Source organism: Chrysemys picta, chromosome 2, assembly GCF_011386835.1.
Source record: "Chrysemys picta bellii isolate R12L10 chromosome 2, ASM1138683v2, whole genome shotgun sequence".
Classification (NCBI taxonomy): domain Eukaryota; kingdom Metazoa; phylum Chordata; order Testudines; family Emydidae; genus Chrysemys; species Chrysemys picta.
The window spans coordinates 289155366-289175682 of NC_088792.1; the positions used below are offsets into that span (position 1 = coordinate 289155366).

General features: G+C 52.8%; 1 protein-coding gene across 1 annotated transcript in view; it reads right to left on the reverse strand.

The window, feature by feature from the left end:
* Window positions 1-10823: 10823 nt before the first annotated feature.
* HSF1 (heat shock transcription factor 1) overlaps window positions 10824-20317 on the reverse strand; it is an 85266-nt gene continuing 75772 nt past the window's right edge. The window contains exons 11-14 of the mRNA XM_005291139.3: window positions 15562-15667; window positions 15352-15417; window positions 12896-12965; window positions 10824-11928 (exon numbers count right to left, since the gene is read on the reverse strand). Coding sequence (XP_005291196.2) covers window positions 11723-11928; window positions 12896-12965; window positions 15352-15417; window positions 15562-15667 — 448 coding nt within the window. The 3' untranslated portion in view covers window positions 10824-11722. The remainder of the gene's footprint in view (window positions 11929-12895; window positions 12966-15351; window positions 15418-15561; window positions 15668-20317) is intronic.

Genomic DNA, 20317 nt, shown 5'->3' on the forward strand with positions numbered 1-20317 from the left:
CAGAGCCACTGTCTGCTCCTTTCCCCAAGCTCAGCATAGGGTTCCCAGACTGAGCTGTGGGGCACGCGCCAGGCGCTGCTGACCCCACAGCCTGTAAAGAGCTGGGCTCACCCGTGGGGCTGGGCACACCGCGCTCCCCGCGTTTCCCTTTGGACGCGAGATCGGCGCCTGCAGGCTGTGTTTGCCACTCAGACAGTTTCTATCTCCTAGGAGCTTCCTAGGGTGACCAGATGTCCCGATTTTACAGGGACAGACAGTCCTGATAGTTGGGGCTTTGTCTATTACCCCCCACCCCCGTCCCGATCTTTCACACTTGCTGTCTGGTCACTCGAGAGCTTCCTGGCGCTAGCCCAGAACGGTTATGAACCCGGCCCTGGCAGGGGCTGTCCGTTGTTTTCTCCTGACCGACGTTAACCACAGAGTCGAGTTTCCAGATTTCAAATGCCTGCAGAGCCGCTTTATGGGACATTAAGTTCTCCAGTGTCAGACTTGGGGAGCTGCCAGCTCTCCTGGGAACCCCCTCATCACCGTAGCAACCTCGGGTGAGACGCTGGAGTCTCAGCCCCAGCTCACTGCCCCGGGGACCCCTCGCTCCCCCTATCGGCTGCACCTCATCAGCCAGCCCCCCCTTGGCATTCCTGGCCGTGGCAGATCCAGTTACCGATGGGCTCCCGGGGGTGAGCGGCGGAGAAACGCAGACGTTGCTCTGGGATGTGATAAATCACAGAGGGGGAAGTTTCCAGCGGTTGCGCTGGACTCCGGCCAGACGCTGACCTCATTAGCCGGGATGAGATCATGGCAGGCCGGCCCCGTGTGTCACACACCATTAGTCTGATCGTTATCGGGGCACCCAGCACGTCCAGGAGCCCTTCGCTGCACGTAGACCTTTCCCTCCTGGCTCCGTGGGCAGTCGGGCTCTCCCACGGCAGCGCGAGGGCCGGGCCCCTGCTGGCATTTCTGCCAATATCGCTGAGACCGGCTGGCTCGGGCCTAGGGCTGCAAGCGCATCGGAGAGCGTTCGCTGCTGTCCCTCGCCGGGTATCACTTGTCTCGGGTTGGGGGCTTCAGCCGGCCCCGTGCTGACACGTGCTAGCCAGAGAATCAGCACAAGTCGTCACCAGCAGCCCAGGCAGGACTGTTATCCCATCTCCTAGAACTGGAAGGGACCTTGAAAGGTCATCGAGTCCAGCCCCCTGCCTTCACTAGCAGGACCAAGTACTGATTTTGCCCCAGATTCCCAAGTGGCCCCCTCAAGGATTGAACTCACAACCTTGGGTTTAGCAGGCCAATGCTCAAACCGACTGTCCCAAGCAGCTCCTCCCCATTACGGGACGATCAACGGGCGGTGGTTGGATTTCGCTGGTGGACGCAGGTCAGGGGCCCGTGTGCTGGGAGGGAGCCTGGGGGAGGTCCTGGCCTGGCTGGGTCAGCACACGGATGGCTGACGGTGCTGGTGCTTTTCCCTGACGAAGCACAGAACCTGGGGGTGGGGGAGCACTGGGATCTGGGTCCAAGCCCTGAGAGCAGAGCTGCCTGTCTGAGCACTCACCTGGCCCCACCCCGTTGTCCCCGAGCACCTCACAGTGCGCAATGTGTGTATCCTCCCCCGCCAGGGGGCAGCGCTATTACCCCCTGGGGCGGGGGCACACGGGGAGTCTGGGGAACTGTCTCCCAAGTCCTAGGTTGGTGCTTTAACCACTGGCTCATCCTTCCTGGCTGCCGCCACCTCCACCACAAGGAAACAGAGCCGGCAGCTTCCTGGGAAAATGCCTCTGCCCTAACGCACAGACACCCCCTCACCTGCCTGCCAGGGGGGACCCCAACACGGCCGGGAGAAAAGGCTTGTCACACTGAAACCCTCCTGGCATCAGCACAAACATGAACAGGTCTCGAGTCGGCCTGCGAGGCCCCTCCTGACCGTGTCCCCCCCACGTGCCAGGGTCCCACGCCAGCACTTCCACTGGCCCTGCTGGGTAAAGGGAGCACCGGAGATCCTGGAGCCGGGCAGGGGAGGAGTTAACAAGACTCCCCACTCACTCAGAAGGGAACTGCATCAGTTGCCCCCTCAAAGGGAGCGGTGAATGAGCTAATGCTCTATTCTGCTCTGCCCCTGTTCACCCCACTGCAATCAGCTAGCGGCCAGTCACCGCCCCGCTTCCCAGCCAGGGCAGGGCTGAGGAAGGACCTCGCTGGAGACGCAGCGTGAAAGCTAGGGCTGGCCAAAGCGCAGTCCATGGGCACTTTTCAGCCGAGAGACATGAACCGCAGAGATTGTTCCATCCTCATCCCCGTGGCCAGGCTGCATGGCTTGGTCCTGAAGTCCTTTGTGCACCACGAGCTGGGGCTGGTGGCCCCGTGGCCAGCCCATCGACTCTTCCGCCGGCTCAGAAGCAATGTTGGGAACCGGAGGAGCCGTCTCTCTGACAGACACATGCATGGAGCAAGGAGCTGCCAGGGTGCCTTGCGCTGGAAACCACGGGGGGCTAGATGGTCCCATTGTGAGGGAATCTCCTTTCCCAGAGTGTATCTGACGTACTGATCCGCACAGGAGACATGAGGGACCCTGTCCACTGCAGCTTTACATACAATACCCTTGTAACCAGGAGGCCAGAGCTTCGTCTGCTGTAAAGAGACACGGGGGCCACGGACGGCAATGGAGCCAGCTGGGAATTTGGCCCTGGCTCTCCTGACAATGTCTTGAATCTTTTTTTTAAACAATCAGGATTGGAGGCTTTTCTGCTGCCCTGCTGGGGACCCGAAGGGGAGCTGCTACAAAGCCACAGCAGGCCCGCGCCAGCACCTCTGCACACGGCTGAATTTCACCCAAAGCACCAGGCGAAACACTCCGGAAGAACAGAGAAAAGGTTTCCCCCCAATAATGGCTTCCCGCCGCAGTGCCCAGAAGAAACATGATCCACACGTTCATGGGGCCCCTGTGAAGTGTCACTAGAGATACGAGGCCTGGGACATTCAGAGTTTAAGGCCAAAAGGGACCATTCGATCATCTAGTCCAGCAGGTCTCAAACTTTATAGCACCACGACCCCCTTCTGACAACAAAAAGTACTACGTGACCCCGGCCGGAGGGGGCCAGAGCCCGAGCACCGCTGCCCTGTGTGTGTGTGCGTGTGTGTGTAGGGGGGGGGGGCAGAGCCCGAACACCGCTGCCCTGTGTGAGGTGTGCGTGTGTGTGTGTGGGGGGGGTGGGGGGCAGAGCCCTGCCACCCCAGGTTCAAGTCCTCCGGTTTTGTCTTCAGCCCCAGGCCCCAGCAAGTCTAACGCTGGCCCTGGTGACGGTCCCGCCCCACACTTTGAGAACCGCTGATCTAGTCTGGCCTCCTGTCGATCCCAGGCCAGGGAATTCCACTGTTACCCCGTATGACCCAGTAACTTGTGTCTGGTACAGCACTGTCCGGACAGGCAGCCAGGCTGGGTGGGACGACGTCAAGAGATGGCAAATCCACCACTTCTCTTGGGAGTCTGCTCCAGTGGTTCGTCCCCCTCCCTGTCAGAAATGTACGTGAGACGTGTGGGTGAGGTCAGCTCTTTGATTGGACCCACTTCTGTCGGTGAGAGACGCTGCACAGCGCTCTTAAGCTGCTCTCACAAAAACAAAAGTGGGTCCAATAAAAGAGATGAGCTCACCCGCCTTGTCTCTAATACCCTGTGAACAACACGGCACAGACATGCCTGCCTCGTTTCCCGGGTTTCACCTCTAGGATTGCAGCTATTCGTTAGGCCTCTCTCCATCAGAGAAAAGAGCCCGTTGGTACCTGAAGAGACTCAGACACTGGAATGCGGCCACTTCTCAACCACCTCGTGGAGAAGCTAAACAGATCCAGCTGTAAGTCTCTCACTGTCAGGCATTTTCTCTACCCCTCAACTCATTCTTGGGGCTCGTTTGTCCCCTCTCCTATTTTTCAACATTCTTTATAAAATGGACCCCAGAACCCGATGCAGGATTTCAGTATTAGTCTCACCAATACCGTACACAAAATCACCCCCCTGCTGCTCACAAATTCCCTGTTCATGCATCTATGAGGAGGGGCTGAGGGAACTGGGATTGTTTAGTCTGCAGAACAGAAGAGTGAGGGGGGATTTGATAGCTGCTTTCAACTACGTGAAGGGGGGTTCCAAAGAGGATGGAGCTCGGCTGTTCTCAATGGTGGCAGATGACAGAACAAGGAGTAATGGTCTCAAGTTGCAGTAGGGGAGGTCTAGTTTGGATATTAGGAAACACTATTTCACTGGGAGGGTGGTGAAGCACTGGAATGCATTACCTAGGGAGGTGGTGGAATCTCCTTCCTTGGAGGTTTTTAAGGCCCGGCTTGACAAAGCCCTGGCTGGGATGATTTAGTTGGGGATTGGTCCTGCTTTGAGCAGGGGGTTGGACTAGATACCTCCTGAGGTCCCTTCCAACCCTGATATTCTAGGATTCTATGATCCAAGGATCACATCAGAACGGCCACACTGGGTCAGACCAAATGTCCATCCAGCCCAGTGTCCTGTCTGCCGACAGTGGCCAATGCCAGGCGCCCCAGAGGGAATGAACAGAACAGGGAATCAAGTAATCCATCCCGTCGTCCATTCCCAGCTTCTGGCAAACAGAGGCTGGGGACACCATCCCTGTCTGTCCTGGCTAATAGCCATTGATGGACCTATCCCCTGTGAACTTCTCTAGTGCTTTTTTTTTAACCCTTTTTTGACAAGCGTTGCACTGGGAGCTCATGTTGAGTTTTGTCCACTGTGACCCCTAGATCCCGCGCAGAGTCATTGCTTCCCAGAATACAGCCCCCCAGTCTGTAGGTCAGGCCTGCCTCCCGTGAGCCTAGATGTATAACTTTGCATTTGACAATAAACACATTGGTTTGAATGGGCCCAGCTTGCCAAGCGATCCGGATCGCGCTGTATGACTGCCCTGTCCTCATCCTTATTTAGCGCTCCGCCAAGCTTTGCCATCCCCGGATTTTACAGGCAGGGACTTTAGTTTTTCTTCCAGATCACTGATGACAGTGTTGAACAGCATCAGGCCTAGAACCAACCCCGGTGGAGTCCAGTAGAAACAGCTCCATTTGATGATTCCCCATTGACAATTACTTCTTGAAACCTCTCAGCTAGCCAGCTCTTAATCCATGTAGTGTGTCCCTTATTGATGTTGTATCGTGCTTCCTTTTTAAGCAGAATGTCACGTCATGTGGTACTCAGTCAAAGGCCTTACAAACCTCTTAAATCTATTACCCCTACACAGTTACCTTCATCAACCAACTTTGTAATCACATCCAGCAATGAGAGCAGGTTTGTTTGACAAGGTCTGTTTTCCATAAAACCTTGTTGACTGGCATTAATTATATTCCTACCTTTCATTCTTTATTGATTAACTCCCGTATCAGCTGTTCCATTATTCTGCCCAGGATTAGAGGCCAGTTAGCCTGACATCAATTACCCAGCTCATCCCGTTGTCCGTTTTGAATACTGGCACGTTAGTACTCTTCCTGTCTCCTGTAACTTTCCTGCTACTCCCTGGCCAGAGATCTCCTTAGCCAGCTCCTTGAGAATGTGAAAGTAGAAGGCAGCTTGGGTGAAAGTGATCATGAAATCATAGAGTTTGCAATTCTAAGGAAGGGTAGAAGGGAGAACAGCAAAATAGAGACAATGGATTTCAGGAAGGCAGATTTTGGGAAGCTCAGAGAGCTGATAGGTAAGGTCCCATGAGAATCTAGACTGAGGGGAAAAACAACTGAGGAGAGTTGGCAGTTTTTCAAAGGGACACTATTAAGGGCCCAAAAGCAAGCTATTCCGCTGGTTAGGAAAGATAGAAAATGTGGCAAAAGACCACCTTGGCTTAACCACGAGATCTTGCACGATCTAAAAAATAAAAAGGAGTCATATAAAAAATGGAAACTGGGACAGATTACAAAGGATGAATATAGGCAAACAACACAGGAATGCAGGGGCAAGATTAGAAAGGCAAAGGCACAAAATGAGCTCAAACTAGCTACGGGAATAAAAGGAAACAAGAAGACTTTTTATCAATACATTAGAAGCAAGAGGAAGACCGAAGACAGGGTAGGCCCACTGCTTAGTGAAGAGGGAGAAACAGTAACAGGAAACTTGGAAATGGCAGAGATGCTTAATGACTTCTTTGTTTCGGTCTTCACCGAGAAGTCTGAAGGAATGCCTAACATAGTGAATACTAATGGGAAGGGGGTAGGTTTAGCGGATAAAATAAAAAAAGAACAAGTTAAAAATCACTTAGAAAAGTTAGATGCCTGCAAGTCACCCGGGCCTGATGAAATGCATCCTAGAATACTCAAGGAGCTAATAGAGGAGGTATCTGAGCCTCTAGCTATTATCTTTGGAAAGTCATGGGAGACGGGAGAGATTCCAGAAGACTGGAAAAGGGCAAATATAGTGCTCATCTATAAAAAGGGAAATAAAAACAACCCAGGAAACTACAGACCAGTTAGTTTAACTTCTGTGCCAGGGAAGATAATGGAGCAAGTAATTAAGGAAATCATCTGCAAACACTTGGAAGGTGGTAAGGTGATAGGGAACAGCCAGCATGGATTTGTGAAGAACAAATCATGTCAAACCAATCTGATAGCTTTCTTTGATAGGATAACGAGCCTTGTGGATAAGGGTGAAGCGGTGGATGTGGTATACCTAGACTTTAGTAAGGCATTTGATACGGTCTCGCATGATATTCTTATCGATAAACTAGGCAAATACAATTTAGATGGGGCTACTATAAGGTGGGTGCATAACTGGCTGGATAACCGTACTCAGAGAGTTGTTATTAATGGTTCCCAATCCTGCTGGAAAGGCATAACGAGTGGGGTACCGCAGGGGTCTGTTTTGGGACCGTCTCTGTTCAATATCTTCATCAACGACTTAGATATTGGCATAGAAAGTACGCTTATTAAGTTTGCGGATGATACCAAACTGGGAGGGATTGCAACTACTTTGGAGGACAGGGTCATAATTCAAAATGAGCTGGACAAATTGGAGAAATGGTCTGAGTTAAACAGGATGAAGTTTAACAAAGACAAATGCAAAGTGCTCCACTTAGGAAGGAAAAATCAATTTCACACATACAGAATGGGAAGAGACTGTCTAGGAAGGAGTACGGCAGAAAGGGATCTAGGGGTTATAGTGGACCACAAGCTAAATATGAGTCAACAGTGTGATGCTGTTGCAAAAAAAGCAAACATGATTCTGGGATGTATTAACAGGTGTGTTGTGAGCAAGACACGAGAAGTCATTCTTCCGCTCTACTCTGCTCTGGTTAGGCCTCAGCTGGAGTATTGTGTCCAGTTCTGGGCGCCGCATTTTAAAAAAGATGTGGAGAAATTGGAAAGGGTCCAAAGAAGAGCAACAAGAATGATTAAGGTCTTGAGAACATGACCTATGAAGGAAGGCTGAAAGAATTGGGTTTGTTTAGTTTGGAAAAGAGAAGACTGAGAGGGGACATGATAGCAGTTTTCAGGTATCTAAAAGGGTGTCATAAGGAGGAGGGAGAGAACTTATTCACCTTAGCCTCTAAGGATAGAACCAGAAACAATGGGTTTAAACTGCAGCAAGGGAGGTCTAGGTTGGACATTAGGAAAAAGTTCCTAACTGTCAGGGTGGTTAAACACTGGAACAAATTGCCTAGGGAGGTTGTGGAATCTCCGTCTCTGGAGATATTTAAGAGTAGGTTAGATAAATGTCTATCAGGGATGGTCTAGACAGTATTTGGTCCTGCCATGCGGGCAGGGGACTGGACTCGATGACCTCTCGAGGTCCCTTCCAGTCCTATAATCTATGAATCTATGACTCTTGGGTGCAAGTTATCCTGCTGATTAAACAATGTTCATTGCTAGCAGTTGTCACTTATCACCCTCCTAAGTCACTAATGGGTTGGAAAACACTTCATCATCCTCATGGGACCTGAGTACAGCATCCTGCTTCTCTCCAGATGTAGAACAGAACTACTTCTTGAACTCTTCTTGCTTTTCTGCATCGTTCTTAACAATTTGGATTTTGTAAGGCAGAGCTGAAGTTGCCGTCTTCCCATCACAGCTTACAGATTCTTCAGTCACAAGATGCCAGGTCACCAGTGCTGGAGGAGAGTGGGGAGCAGAGACACGCCAAGGAACAGAGTCCAGTCCAAAAGGGACTGTTCTGTCCCCGTGAGGATGATCATTCCTTCAACACACCCCTCAACACAGACACAGCTCGGCAGGGCGGGGCCCTCTGCAGTCACATGTGTAGTATTTATAGTATGGAGGATTCGGAATTCATGTGTTCTCACTCACCCCCACACAAAGTTGGACTGCGAAGGGGCCGCGTGACGTTCCCTACAACACCAGCATGCTTCTTTTGCCAGACTCATTATGGGAATTCCACTTCATCCGGACAATTCTTTCTGCTTCTGACACACAGAGCTCCCCTTTTCACATCACAGGCAGCATGGCCGGGAGGGGGACAGACACATGCGTAAGGACTGCCAGAAACCCTTGTCATGGACGTAGGGGTTTCTCACATCGGAGATGGGTTCCGAAACTTGGGAGAAGAAAATCCAGAAAGTAGGAAACAGCGCCAGAATGACTTCCTGCCAAGGGGGGCCGGGGGAGCAAACACCTGGCATAAGTTACATGGGGAACAAGGGACATGGAGCTTGGTGTTCTTGGAAGAAGGGAAGAGGTGCAGAGGCAAGGCCTAGATCAGACACGTCTGTGAGTGGGAAGCGAACCTATCCACTGAATGGAAAGGGGCAATAGCAACGCCCTGCTAGGGACACGGCCAATACAGCTCTAACCCAAATGAAGGAGCAAGGTGGTAATACTGCAAAAGGGAAGGCAGTCAGTCCCAGGAGAGCCAATGTCACGACAAACCAGCCCACTGGGAATTCACAGGAGCGGGCTGCTGGAGAAGGAAGCTGAAGGAATATGCAGGAACAGAGTCAGCTGTGGGCTTGAGGAGCTCCAGAGGCACAAAGGGTCTGTCTGCCCTGCAATGAGACCCCTGTGGCTGGCCCGTACCAGCTGCCTTGGGCTCGCGGGGCTCGGGCCAAGGGGCTGTTTAAGTGTGGTGTGGACTTTCAGGCCTGGGCTGCAGCCCGAGCTCTGGGACCCTCCCACCTCGCAGGGTCCTACGGCTCCGGCTCCAGTCCAAATGTCTACACTGCAGTTACACGGCCCCTTAGGCCGGGTCAGCTGGCCCAGGCCAGCCGGGGGGGTCTACTTGCAGTGCAGACGTACCCATAGAGAACGACGCTCCTCGGGACGCAGGGCTCTGATACACATCACTCTGCTCTCTTTACTGGCAGCTCCAATGGGAACTGGATCAGGCCCACTGCGCCGGACCCCACTCCCAGTGCATGGCTCCCAGGGAGGGCGCAGGGGATGTGGAAAGTGGGCAATAAGCCCCACTCTTTGGCCTGCATCTCTGCTAACCCAGGAGAGCACTGCAGGGACCTCGCCTCATGCAATGGCTGCACCTCATTCATCCCTGTGTCCCCCACCCAGAGACATGGAAAGAGCCTTTTGTAGTGCATACAGACGCTCCCCGGTTACGCACAACCCGACTTACGCCAATTCGCACTTACGGAAAAGCCAGAAATAGGATTTTTGAGTTGCGGAAATTTTGCGTAACGAACGGGTATACGTTTCCGACTTATGCAACATTCGAGTTACGCAAGGCTTTCCGGAACGGAATGATTGCGTAAGTGTGTGTGTGTGTGGGGGGGGGGGGGGGGCCATGTCTGTACACTGGACTTCTAACCCCAGTGCATTCTGGGATTCTACAGCACCTACCCCATAGGCACTGGGCAATTTCCAAAGGTGAAGCACTGCGTTTTGGGATGGGGTCCCAGGACTGGCGAACTCCGTGCAGACCAGTCCCTGTGAGAAGCAATGATTGTACATGGTACCAGCTCTGCAGCTGACACACACCAGCTCTTAGATGTTGTAACCAAGGCCTGAAGAACAGCAGCGGCAGGAGGCCCCAGGCCGTGTGCCTGTTACAAACTCCAGGGGTCTGAAGCACTGGTTTCTTGCAACACTTGTTCACTTAGTGCAAGCAGCCCTTGGTCTGATGTCAGCCAGGAAAAACCTGTCTAGGAGCTGCTGCCTGCAGAAGTCCCATGAGTTAAAGCATCACCACATTTTCTGTACAGCCAACAGAGAGACAAGCACCACATGATTAACCACGACATTAACTACCGACAGAGGATAGAGAGGGAGGGAAGTTTTGAACACGCTCAACTTAACAATGCAATTTTTCTTTTATTGTTATTAAAAAAGCACTCCTCAGAGGCGTGCAAGTGTCCAACATCCGTCTGGCACATCGACATGGGCTGAGCTGCACGCTCACCCCCAATGGGCTCGAAAACAGAAACATCCTTGAAAATTCAGCCCTTAAACCTGGGATGGGATTTCAGCAGGGAAACCACAACACGGAATTTAAAGACCCCCCCCCCCCCCCCAAAAATAAACCCCAGATCGTCTATCACTCAAACTTGGAGCCATCCTCTGCTCTGCTGAGATGTGCCAGAGAAACCTGACTTCGGCATCTGCTGTTTTCTTTCGCTGAAGCTGGAAGCAGGAACGTTGGCTCTTATGGACACGGGTGGTAACAGCTCGAGCTACTCTCGAAAGGCAGAGCACCCAGCACCTGGAGCCAGGCCCCACGCGGCGGTGCCCAGGGCTGCAAAGGGCAGTTACAGTGGAAACCGAGCAGCTCTCGGGACCATGGCTAGTGCCTAGGACCTTCTCCGCCAGCTTCACTCCCCCAGCACAGAGAGGACAGAAATAAAGCTTTCGACCACAGAAGAGCCGGCAGGTGAGAGGCCATTTGTTTTATAGATATTTGTATGTATATATATAGATATTTATATATACAGAGATAGATAGATAGAAGTGGGCGCTTCTTCTCTCATGTAAAAATCCAAAATACAGTTTTTACTATTAACAATCTGAAGTGTAAATGTACAAATTTTTACTGCTAAGCAAAAACAACCAAACCAAACCAAAAAACAACACAAAGAAAAGAAACACACACGGAGCAAGAGAAAAGAAAAGAGGAAGTTCGGCTTCTCCGTGGCTGGGCTGGGGGAGCCGAGGGGCCCTGCCACGCACACACGGAGCAGCAGGGAGCGAACTGCGTGGCAGAGACCACCAAGGGACCCAGCCCATCAGCGCCAGGTTTAAAAAACACCAAGTCCACCTCACTGGGGGGGAGGGGGTATTCCCCGCCGCAAAACCACAACCCCTTCTACATGTCCAGGAGCATCGTGCGGCCCTGCCGCCACGCCCCGTCTCCATGGCAAGGGCGACGCGCCTGCTGACCTTCGCCAACTGTTGGGACCTTGTGCAGGGCATGGCCGCCCCCCTCGCCTGGGGTGTAGAACGAAACACAATCTCACTTAGTGACTAGCTATTCTGTGACCACCCAGATCTCCCGCCTGCACTTCCAAGCCCCGGTGCCTGTCTAGCCTCTCTGGGCACAGGGATCGGCACTGCTCAGCCCCCGAAGACTGCCAACCTGGAGGAGCACTATACTGGGTGGCTAGAATCTAAAGCAGATTTCAAAACACCTCATTAAGCACACACACAAATGAAATCCTCACAGTGCCGGGGGAAGCAAACATGGACCGAAGGGTGTTTAGAGCTTTCAATGTCTGTGCAAAGCAAGGAGGCTGGTGGCTGGATTTCCCTTTACAGCGTATTCTCGCACTCAGCCTTAGGATACGGCAGGGTCCTTGGGTTTGGACTGCTCAGTCCCCGACAGGAGAGAGATGGTGGGGTCTTCGGAGTACTCCTCGCCATCGGTGAAATACGGCCCTTCCCCCAGCTCAAAGAAGATGGGCAGGTCTCCGCTCCCCATGTCGACAGCGCTCGAGTCCACCAGAAAGAGGGGCTGAGCTGTGTAGTGCACCAGCTGCTTCCCTGCAAGGAGACGGCTTGTGTTAGGAGGGGGATCTCAGTGGGGAGGAGGGACTCGCAGGCCCAGGGCCAAACGCTGGGGGGGGGGAGGGGGGGGAGGAGACATTGGAGTAGCCTCTTAGCAAAGAGCTTGGCACCGGGAGCAGAACGTGAATGGGCTTTTCCAACAGTAACTGCAGCTCAGGGACACCCCCGTGTTACAGCTGGGACCCGGGCACATGGCCGCTCAGCACGTCTCTGGCTGAGCAGGAATCAGCGTGGAGGAGGGCCTGGTTCCCAGCTCACCCTAGAGATGCTGTCTCTGGACTGGGGAGAAGGCATGCCCAGGGGGCTCGTGGGCCTTGTCCTTCAGCAGTGTGAGCAGCACACAGAGGGGCCTGCTTCTGAAACGGACTCTGCCCGGCAGGGCTGGCATGTCAGCAGGTAGCCAGCCGGGACCTGTCTCGCTCGTGCCATCGGAGGCCAGGAGAGGAGAGTACAGCGTCCAGGGGAAGGAAAGGGTGCGCACGGCAAGCTGAGAAGGAAGCAGCCCTGCGGTCACAGACAAGAGTCACCTGCAGTACAAGGAGGGGGATGAAGATTTAAAACGGGGAGAAAGATGGGAACTGGTTGGTGAAAACTCCGACGCCTGCTCAGAACGCACTGGGCACACACCCCCCTGGCCCAGCTTGGGAAAGGGACGGGGGACACGCAGGTTACCACCAGAGGCTGCATGCCCAGCCAGGGTGGTGGTGGTGAGGGGAGAGCCAAGCCCCTGGGGAATACAGAGAACCAAGGGAGAGCCCCCACCTAGATGCCAGGGGCCTCCACCCAGAATCCCAAGCAGCGCAGTGACAATATGCACACCTAGATTTAATCATCACTGTTTCTTTGAGAGAGTTGCTGCTGCCTGGAGAGATCCTGCCACTGGGCCTTGACCCCTCTGCTCACGGGTCACTAATGGGAGGATGCAGGGCAGGGGCCTTCTTACCCATGTCTGCTGTGCTGGCCTCTGTCTCAGCAGGTTTCTGCTGTTCCTGGGATGAGAGGAGATCCTGGATCTGTGGGGAGACAAGTTGGGCTGCTAAGTGCACCGCACAAGTCAAACTCCTTTGCACAGGGAGCCGGGAGAGGGAAGGGACCTCTCCCTTGGCTACCTCAGGATAAGTGCACACACAGCTGTGGTTTGTAATCTGGAAGTGCCAGCAGGTGGGAGATGGGCATCAGCATTCAGAAGACTAAAATACACCTGGACCTAGGGAACAGCATCAGTGAGCTACTGCAGGCTCTAAGTCTGTTCAGCCTGCTCCAGTCTCCCGATGCCCAAGGCTGCCTTGTAGAACTGTACGGACCAGCTCTGCTTTTCATCCAGATGTGGCCTGAGACCTGCAGTGCTCACCTTGATCTGAGCAGGAAGCCATATTGCATGCTGGGATCTGTAGTCACCCTGGGCAGCCCTCAGAACATGCTTGCAACAGAACATGTTTTATGCAAAGTCTTATTGTTACCAATACGAAAGGCAAGAGCACGCTTCACATTGCCGGTGAATGGTCAGCGTGGCCTTTGGACACCAGCCCTGCAGTAAGAACGAGACTGGGCTGGGAAGTAGGAGTAGCTTTGTAGGGCTATAACAACAGGAGAGAAAGCTGCGGGAAATGGCAGAATGCCTCTGACGGTCCCAAACCTTCAAGTAACTGCCCCAGGCGGGTAAAGAAAACTGGGTCATTAAGGCTTGACAGTCTCTGGGGGGAATCACTGCTAATCCCAGGACCAGACATGCTGCTGTGTTTGGATCAGGGGTTCTTCAACCTTTTCATAGTGTGGAAACCTGGTTAATGCAGGGACTGCCTCATGGGTTCATGGCCTGTCGTGACTGCAGCAACTGCTTCTATGGAAAAGCCACCTTAGGAGGACGTTTAAATGTATATTTAGCTTCTTTTAACTCTATCTTGCAGTCAGAAGAAGCTGGCCCCATGTGCACACACCCAGCTCTCTGGACTCAATCCCACCACACTCTGGGAACCTGTGCAGCCGAGTCTGTCCCCAGCAGTGCAAAGGCAAAGTGAGGACAGGAGGAAATCAAATGTCCATCCCCGCGTTAGAGAAGAGAGAACTATGACATACTGCACATAAATCCGAACCACTTCGTTAGCTGAAGAGTTAAGCTGTACATTTTACAGGAGCCCAGTTAAAAGCCCATCAACAAATCTCACTTACAAATACTTGACAGCTTCCCTAAAAACCCAAAGGCTGGACAGTCTAGAAATGAACAGTTCAGGGATCCAACCCTACAGCCATATCATTCTTCCCTGTTCCTCACCATCCCGCCTGCCCTGCCCTGCCCCCAAGAATCCTAGCCACATCCCACCCAATCCGGGCCCCACCTCTTCCTCGGCAGAGCAGCCCCTGCCGCAGAACCAGCACTCAGCAGAAGGGCAGTTTAAATAATTTACAGAGTCAATGTTATAAACATGACCCAGGTCTTTGTGATCCCCCAGCTCTCCCCCAGTAACACCCAGAGGCCCCCGTCTGACTCAGCCAGACGTCTGGTGTTTGGGGCCAAGCCATTTTGGGGGTAGGAAGGTAGGAAAATGTTCAGAAAGGGAATGATGGATATTTGTGAAAGATCTTAATTGCAAAACCCCTTTCCTGAAGGTTACCAAACCTCCCAGACAAATCCTACCTGGCCTACGAGAGCTCAGGGGAGCTGGTCATTTTTGGGAGAAGTTACACGGAAGTTGAAAATGGATCTTATAGTTGTAAGTTAGGATCAGTCTGAACTATGGAGTGGCTACCACTGGCCCATTACATCCGGGTGAGCACCTCTATCGCAGCATTGGGCCTGTGAGCATCTCAGGGCCGGGACGGGCTGTTCAGCACTGAGACGGGGGGAGGGGAGGAGGACGGTAACTATCTTTTAGTGGAGCAACTTCTGTTGGGGACAGAGACATGCCTTCGAGCTGCACAGAGCTCTTCTCTAGCACTGACACATTGCTGGTGCCGTGCAGTACATACGATAACAAATACTACAATATGCCGTGGAAATCACTGGAGTTTGCCTTTAAAGGAAACCTCTTCTGAAGGTTTACAAAGCAGAAGGGAGGGTTTATGGAAACCACATGCAGTTCTATGGGCTTCAGTGCGGCTCAGTGCTGGGGGAGCAGGGCCGGCCTGAGAGATGACGTCTCAGCACCTACTTAGCGCAGCGTGAATGATGAGGCACATCTGCTCCCTGAACGAATCAGTCAGAGGAAGCCTTGGTGCTAACGGAATGATTTCCGCCTGGTGGAGACTCTCCCCCACACTGCGGCCTGGGGCTGGCCAGGACTCCCTTCAGAGCCTGTCAGGGCCTTCCTTTCACCAGGGGCAGGGGCTGCTGCTGAGCGGCACGAGACACTCTGTTCTGGCAGCTGTGTGTGCATGGAGGGATGTTTCACAGCTACTCACACTCGCAAGGCTGCTGTCCAGGTCAGGAAGGTTCATGTCTGTAACCGTCATTGAAGGGCTAAACAGCTGCCAAAGGAAAGAACTATTAGCGCAGGGAAGGAAAACGCCCCAGGCACGCTGTGGAAATTCAGTGGCTGCTGCCCTGACGCACATGGTACCGCGGGCCACAGCTCGGTCCCTGCTCTGGGAGGGAGGGTTCGAGATACTCACATCCAGCAGAGCACTAGTGTCCACACTGAAGCCGTGCGTGGTCAGCATGGTTTGGAGGTTATCCAGGTTGGAATCAATGGTATCCAGATGGTCATTTAGCTCATTCCTGTGTCACAGAAAGGAGAACACAGACCAGGTCAAGGTTAGCAGACTTCCTCTGAGCTCACACAGGGGACTCGCTCAACCTCTATTAAACCTGAGCAGGAAAGCAGAGTTTGGACTCCTGGCTACGTACACACGTGTGCCAGCCTCCAATTCTGTCCTTGCCAGTGAGCTCAGCTATGCTGATACACCACCGGAACAAGGCTGTCACCAGGCCTGTTCCTGCCGAGAGGGGGAAGGGCCAGCAACTCAGATGAGGACGCAACAGTGGGTGTCTTATGACACCACATATGGTTAATATTCCCAGAATGCACCAGGACTCCTAACACCATTTAGGACAGGGTCTCATTATACTCTGCACCTCTACAGCCGGAAGCTTTGGACTCGTTCTTTGGTCCTGCCATAGCTGATATGGGGCAAGGAGAGGGTAAAGGCCCTGCTGATATCAGTCTGGGGAAAAGGGGTCCCAAGAGCCCTCTACTGGTCTGATCAAAGCCCTGTCTGTGGAACGGGCACTGGAAAAGTCTCATGCCATCATAACAAAAGCTGTTGGTTTGTCCCATGACACTAAAGGTAACTGGAGTTGTTCCCACTCATCTGGGAAAGCAAACGTCCCAGCCTGTGCGCACCTCTGCATGGCTAACGGGCATGGGAGGACGTATGTATACGTACAATGTGTACAGCACAAGGTTCCCCCTGAAATCATACCACAATCATAATCTAACAGCAACAGCTCAGGATAACGGCTCAGTGCCAACCAGGTCAGGCAGACTGAGTGACAAACATGGCTGACTCTCCGGGCCCTGCCTTAGGGGAACCCAAGTCACCCCTAGGAGGTAGGTTGTTCTGGGAGGACTAGAGTGAACTGACACAGACCTGGGTCTGGTAGATTTCGCTGATGGTTACCTGGATAGCAAAAAGATAATAATCAACGCTGAAGTGGGAACGAAGGAGTGGGGGGAGCTGGCTTCAATTCCTGAACATGAGCATTGGCCTGCTAAATCCAGCGTTGTGAGTTCAATCCTTGAGGGGGCCCTTTAGGGATCTGGGGCAAAAACTGATCCTGCTGTGAAGGCAGGGGACTGGACTCGATGACCTTTCAAGGTCTCTTCCAGTTCTATGAGATAGGTATATCTCCATATATTATATTATGATTATTATTCTTGTTCCTTGATGTTCCTTGAGCAAACGGATGGCATAAATCTGCACGTTTCCCAGATGCTTGGGTGCAGACGGGGATCACCTTCTCTCGGAAATACGCATGAATGCTGGGACTACTCTTCTCGGGGCCTGTGCCTTGGGAACACTGGGCCGTGCAGAAGCCCACTGAGGTTAGTGGAGTTCAGTGCTAGATGTGACCCATCGTAGCTTCATCTGTGGGCCACGGAAACCCAGAGCATGAGCTCCTTTCCCAAGTGGATGGCACTCCATGTTGGGAGGGAGACATGGCGCTATTACTGCTCCTTGCACCAAGGAGCTGTATTTTGGGTTGATTCCTAGCGACATGCTGCTTGGAACCCAAGAAAAGCAAGGCCTGCCTGTTCAGGAGAGCGCTCCAAAGGTCTGCAATGGAAGTCTCAGCTCTAGCATGCTGGAAGCACGCTTGAACACATGGTTCCAGGTTCGATGAGCACCACCAGACTCTTTCGTCCTCTGAGGAATCTCACCGGCTCCTGGAGATGGTGACGGACGAGGACTGAAAACGTGTGGTGGGTCAATAAACTTTCAGGTGTCTTTAGTCCAGGTGTTCTGACAACATAGAGCCAGTGCTTGTCTGGAGCTCAGCTGAGGAGATGTACTCCTGGCGAATGAAGAGGAAGACAGCAGAGGAACACGTATATGTTGGGGGAGTGCAAAGCAAGCTCAGAAGGAGCAGTCATCCGTCATCTGCTCCACACTGCCTGTGTTGGCAGCATGATGCTATAAATGCCACTGAAAAGCGAGTGAAAAACTACACAAAAGCTACTTCTCCCTTCTCTCTGGAAACCTACACCTGGCTAACATTTGTTTCTCCAACTCCTGTGCCCAGGGAGTGTCCTGCAGAACAGAATACCTCCTTGGCCACTCCTAATATCTTTACAATTACCTCCCTTCAAGGAAAATAATGCTTCAAAGCTCTTGCAGTTAGAGTATCACCTGCCTGCAAAGAATGGTGACACCAACCACAGAACCAAGACTGTCTGTCATCACTGCTGGTAATGGACGCTGCAAATTCACATCTCCCAGCTAAGAAAATCTAACTGCAGAAATGATTACGCTGTCAGAATAACCACACACACAGACCGTAGGAACACTGCTAGGGGGCGCAGGAAAAGCTGGGCACAGACAAGAACCAAGAACACACTCCTCTCTTAGTTTCCCTGTATATATAACCAGGAATCACAAAGAGATTTTGTAGTTCTTCCAAGGCCCAGGCTCTGCACATGCTCCACAGATAAGTCACTTACCTGTGTACGTTCCCCAAAGAGCGTACTCTGCACAGATTTCCAGCCCAGTCGAGGCCTTCAGTACATAGTACCAGGAATGCGCTGCTGGATTTGAGGTATTTCCAGCAACCCCAGTTAGAAAACAGCTTTGACTAGCATGGACTGGGGATGCCAAGGGTCACGAAGTGAGGCTGGAATGAAGCTATGACATTTGAACACAGCTAGTTTCTTTATTGCCAGGGGGCTTGGAGGGCAGACACACAGAGCAAGGAGTTGACCACGGTCACACAAGTCAGTGGCAAAACTTGGATTGGAATATTCAGGAGTTTCAAACCACTTCCAAACCCTTCCAGAGCAGCCTCTTAAAATCTCCCTGCAGCTCTTGGAGGAGAGAAAGGAATTCTGTCCCAGTGTTTTCTAACCTTGGTGATACAGCCTGGTTCTCCCGCTGCTGACAGGTAAACCCCTCTTCCTGAACTCGGGCTCTGAGGTCTCTGAACTGCACTCTCCAGCTGGCTCTGACGCCAAACGCTCTGTGGCAGGGAGGGATGATGAGCAATGCACTCATACTCTACTTCCTCAGTGTACTCCGGGTGGTAGGAAGAGGAGTCCACGATGACGCTTGCCTCCAAGGAAGATCAGAGGGAGGGCAGTGCATGTGGCCCTGAGAAGGATGGTGCTTTAAGAGTCTAGTAAGGTTTGCCCCGGTGTCTCGGTATCTTACCAACTCGAGAGGGATGGTCTGAGGGAACTCAAAAGAGGCAAAGGGGAGAGACACGTGCTGACCTCTGAGTATGGGAGGGAGGTCAGAAGACTCCTTCCACAGTGCTGAAATGAGACTAGCTCCTGTTCAAGTCGGATCCTCTGGCGAAGAGGGGTCCTGATCCACACAGCTGGCAGAAAGAGCAACGTGCACACTTCCTGGAAACCGAAGAGCCAGAAGGAGCTGTGAGACACAGCAGCTGTCATCACTGTGAGCGCGGAGTGCCTAGAAGCGCAGCACTGCTGAGTGGAGACGGAATTCTGACATGAGGCAGAACACCCTGGAGGCGCAGGCTGGAGGCCATGTGACCCAGTAGTAAGAGCTATGAAACAACAGCTGCATTTTTGGAGAATGAACCAGACTAATATACAGTAGGTTTGTCTGTCCCCAGGTACATGAATCGCGGTGCAGAGAAAGCAGTTAAAAGCTAATGTAAGGAAGAAGGGGAATGATTTCAGGGATACAGATTTATACGCTTAAATGAACCATCAGAGGTTTCTTGAATGAAAGCTCTGGATATGGTTCACCAGACCCATTCTCCATTCACACACACTTTATAAAACAGTGCATCTTCACTGGAACCACTGCTAAGAGTCTCTCGTCTCTTTCTGTTCTGACTGCCAACTCCCTCATAAGAATAACAAACCTTTGCTGTACACCACACCTCACTCCAGCGCCAGCTCCTCAGCTCCCAGGGGCAGCCTGGCAGATAGAACACACGCTATCGTGAGAGACCCTTGCTGTCTGATTTTCCGTCTGAGGAAGTGAGGTGGGTTAGTGCACGCAGTGTGGTCTCTTTGTGTGGGCTGTTTTATAGTCTGAGAAGTAGCTATGTAAAAACAGCACCTTCTTATTCAACAGATCTGCTCTCTGTGGGCAGGTACGCGCATTGATGCTGGTGGTTCTACATCGGGGTGGGCAAACTACGGCCCCTGAGGGCTTTGGATCTGGCCTGCGGGATTGCCAGCCCCGTGGCGCTGTGGGGCTAAGATGGGCTCCTGGCCTGCCCTGGCCCAGGGCCGCTCCCGGAAGCGGCCAGCACCATGTCCTGGCAGCCCTTGGGGGAGGGAGGGGAGCAGAGGGAAGGCAGGGAGCCTGCCATAGCCCCATTGTGCGCTGCTGCCACACCGGAGCTGTTCCAGGTAAGCGGCGCTGGGCCAGAGCCCGCACCCCGAACCCCCTGCCGCACCCCAACCCCCTGTCCTGAGCCCCCTCCCGCACTCCGCACCTCCTGCCCCCCAACCTCCTGCTCCAGCCCTACATTCATGGCCCTGCATACAATTTCCCCACCCAGATGTGGCCCTCGGGCCGAAAAGTTTGCCCACCCCCGCTCTACATACTATAGGAGAGCAAGTCGGATTACGTTCTGCCTCATGCACGGTCAGTGACGTTCTGATTGTAGGAGGCAGACAGAATGCAGCTTGCCTCAGTCCCCATGGTGAGTTTGCAGGGCTGGCAGGGCGAA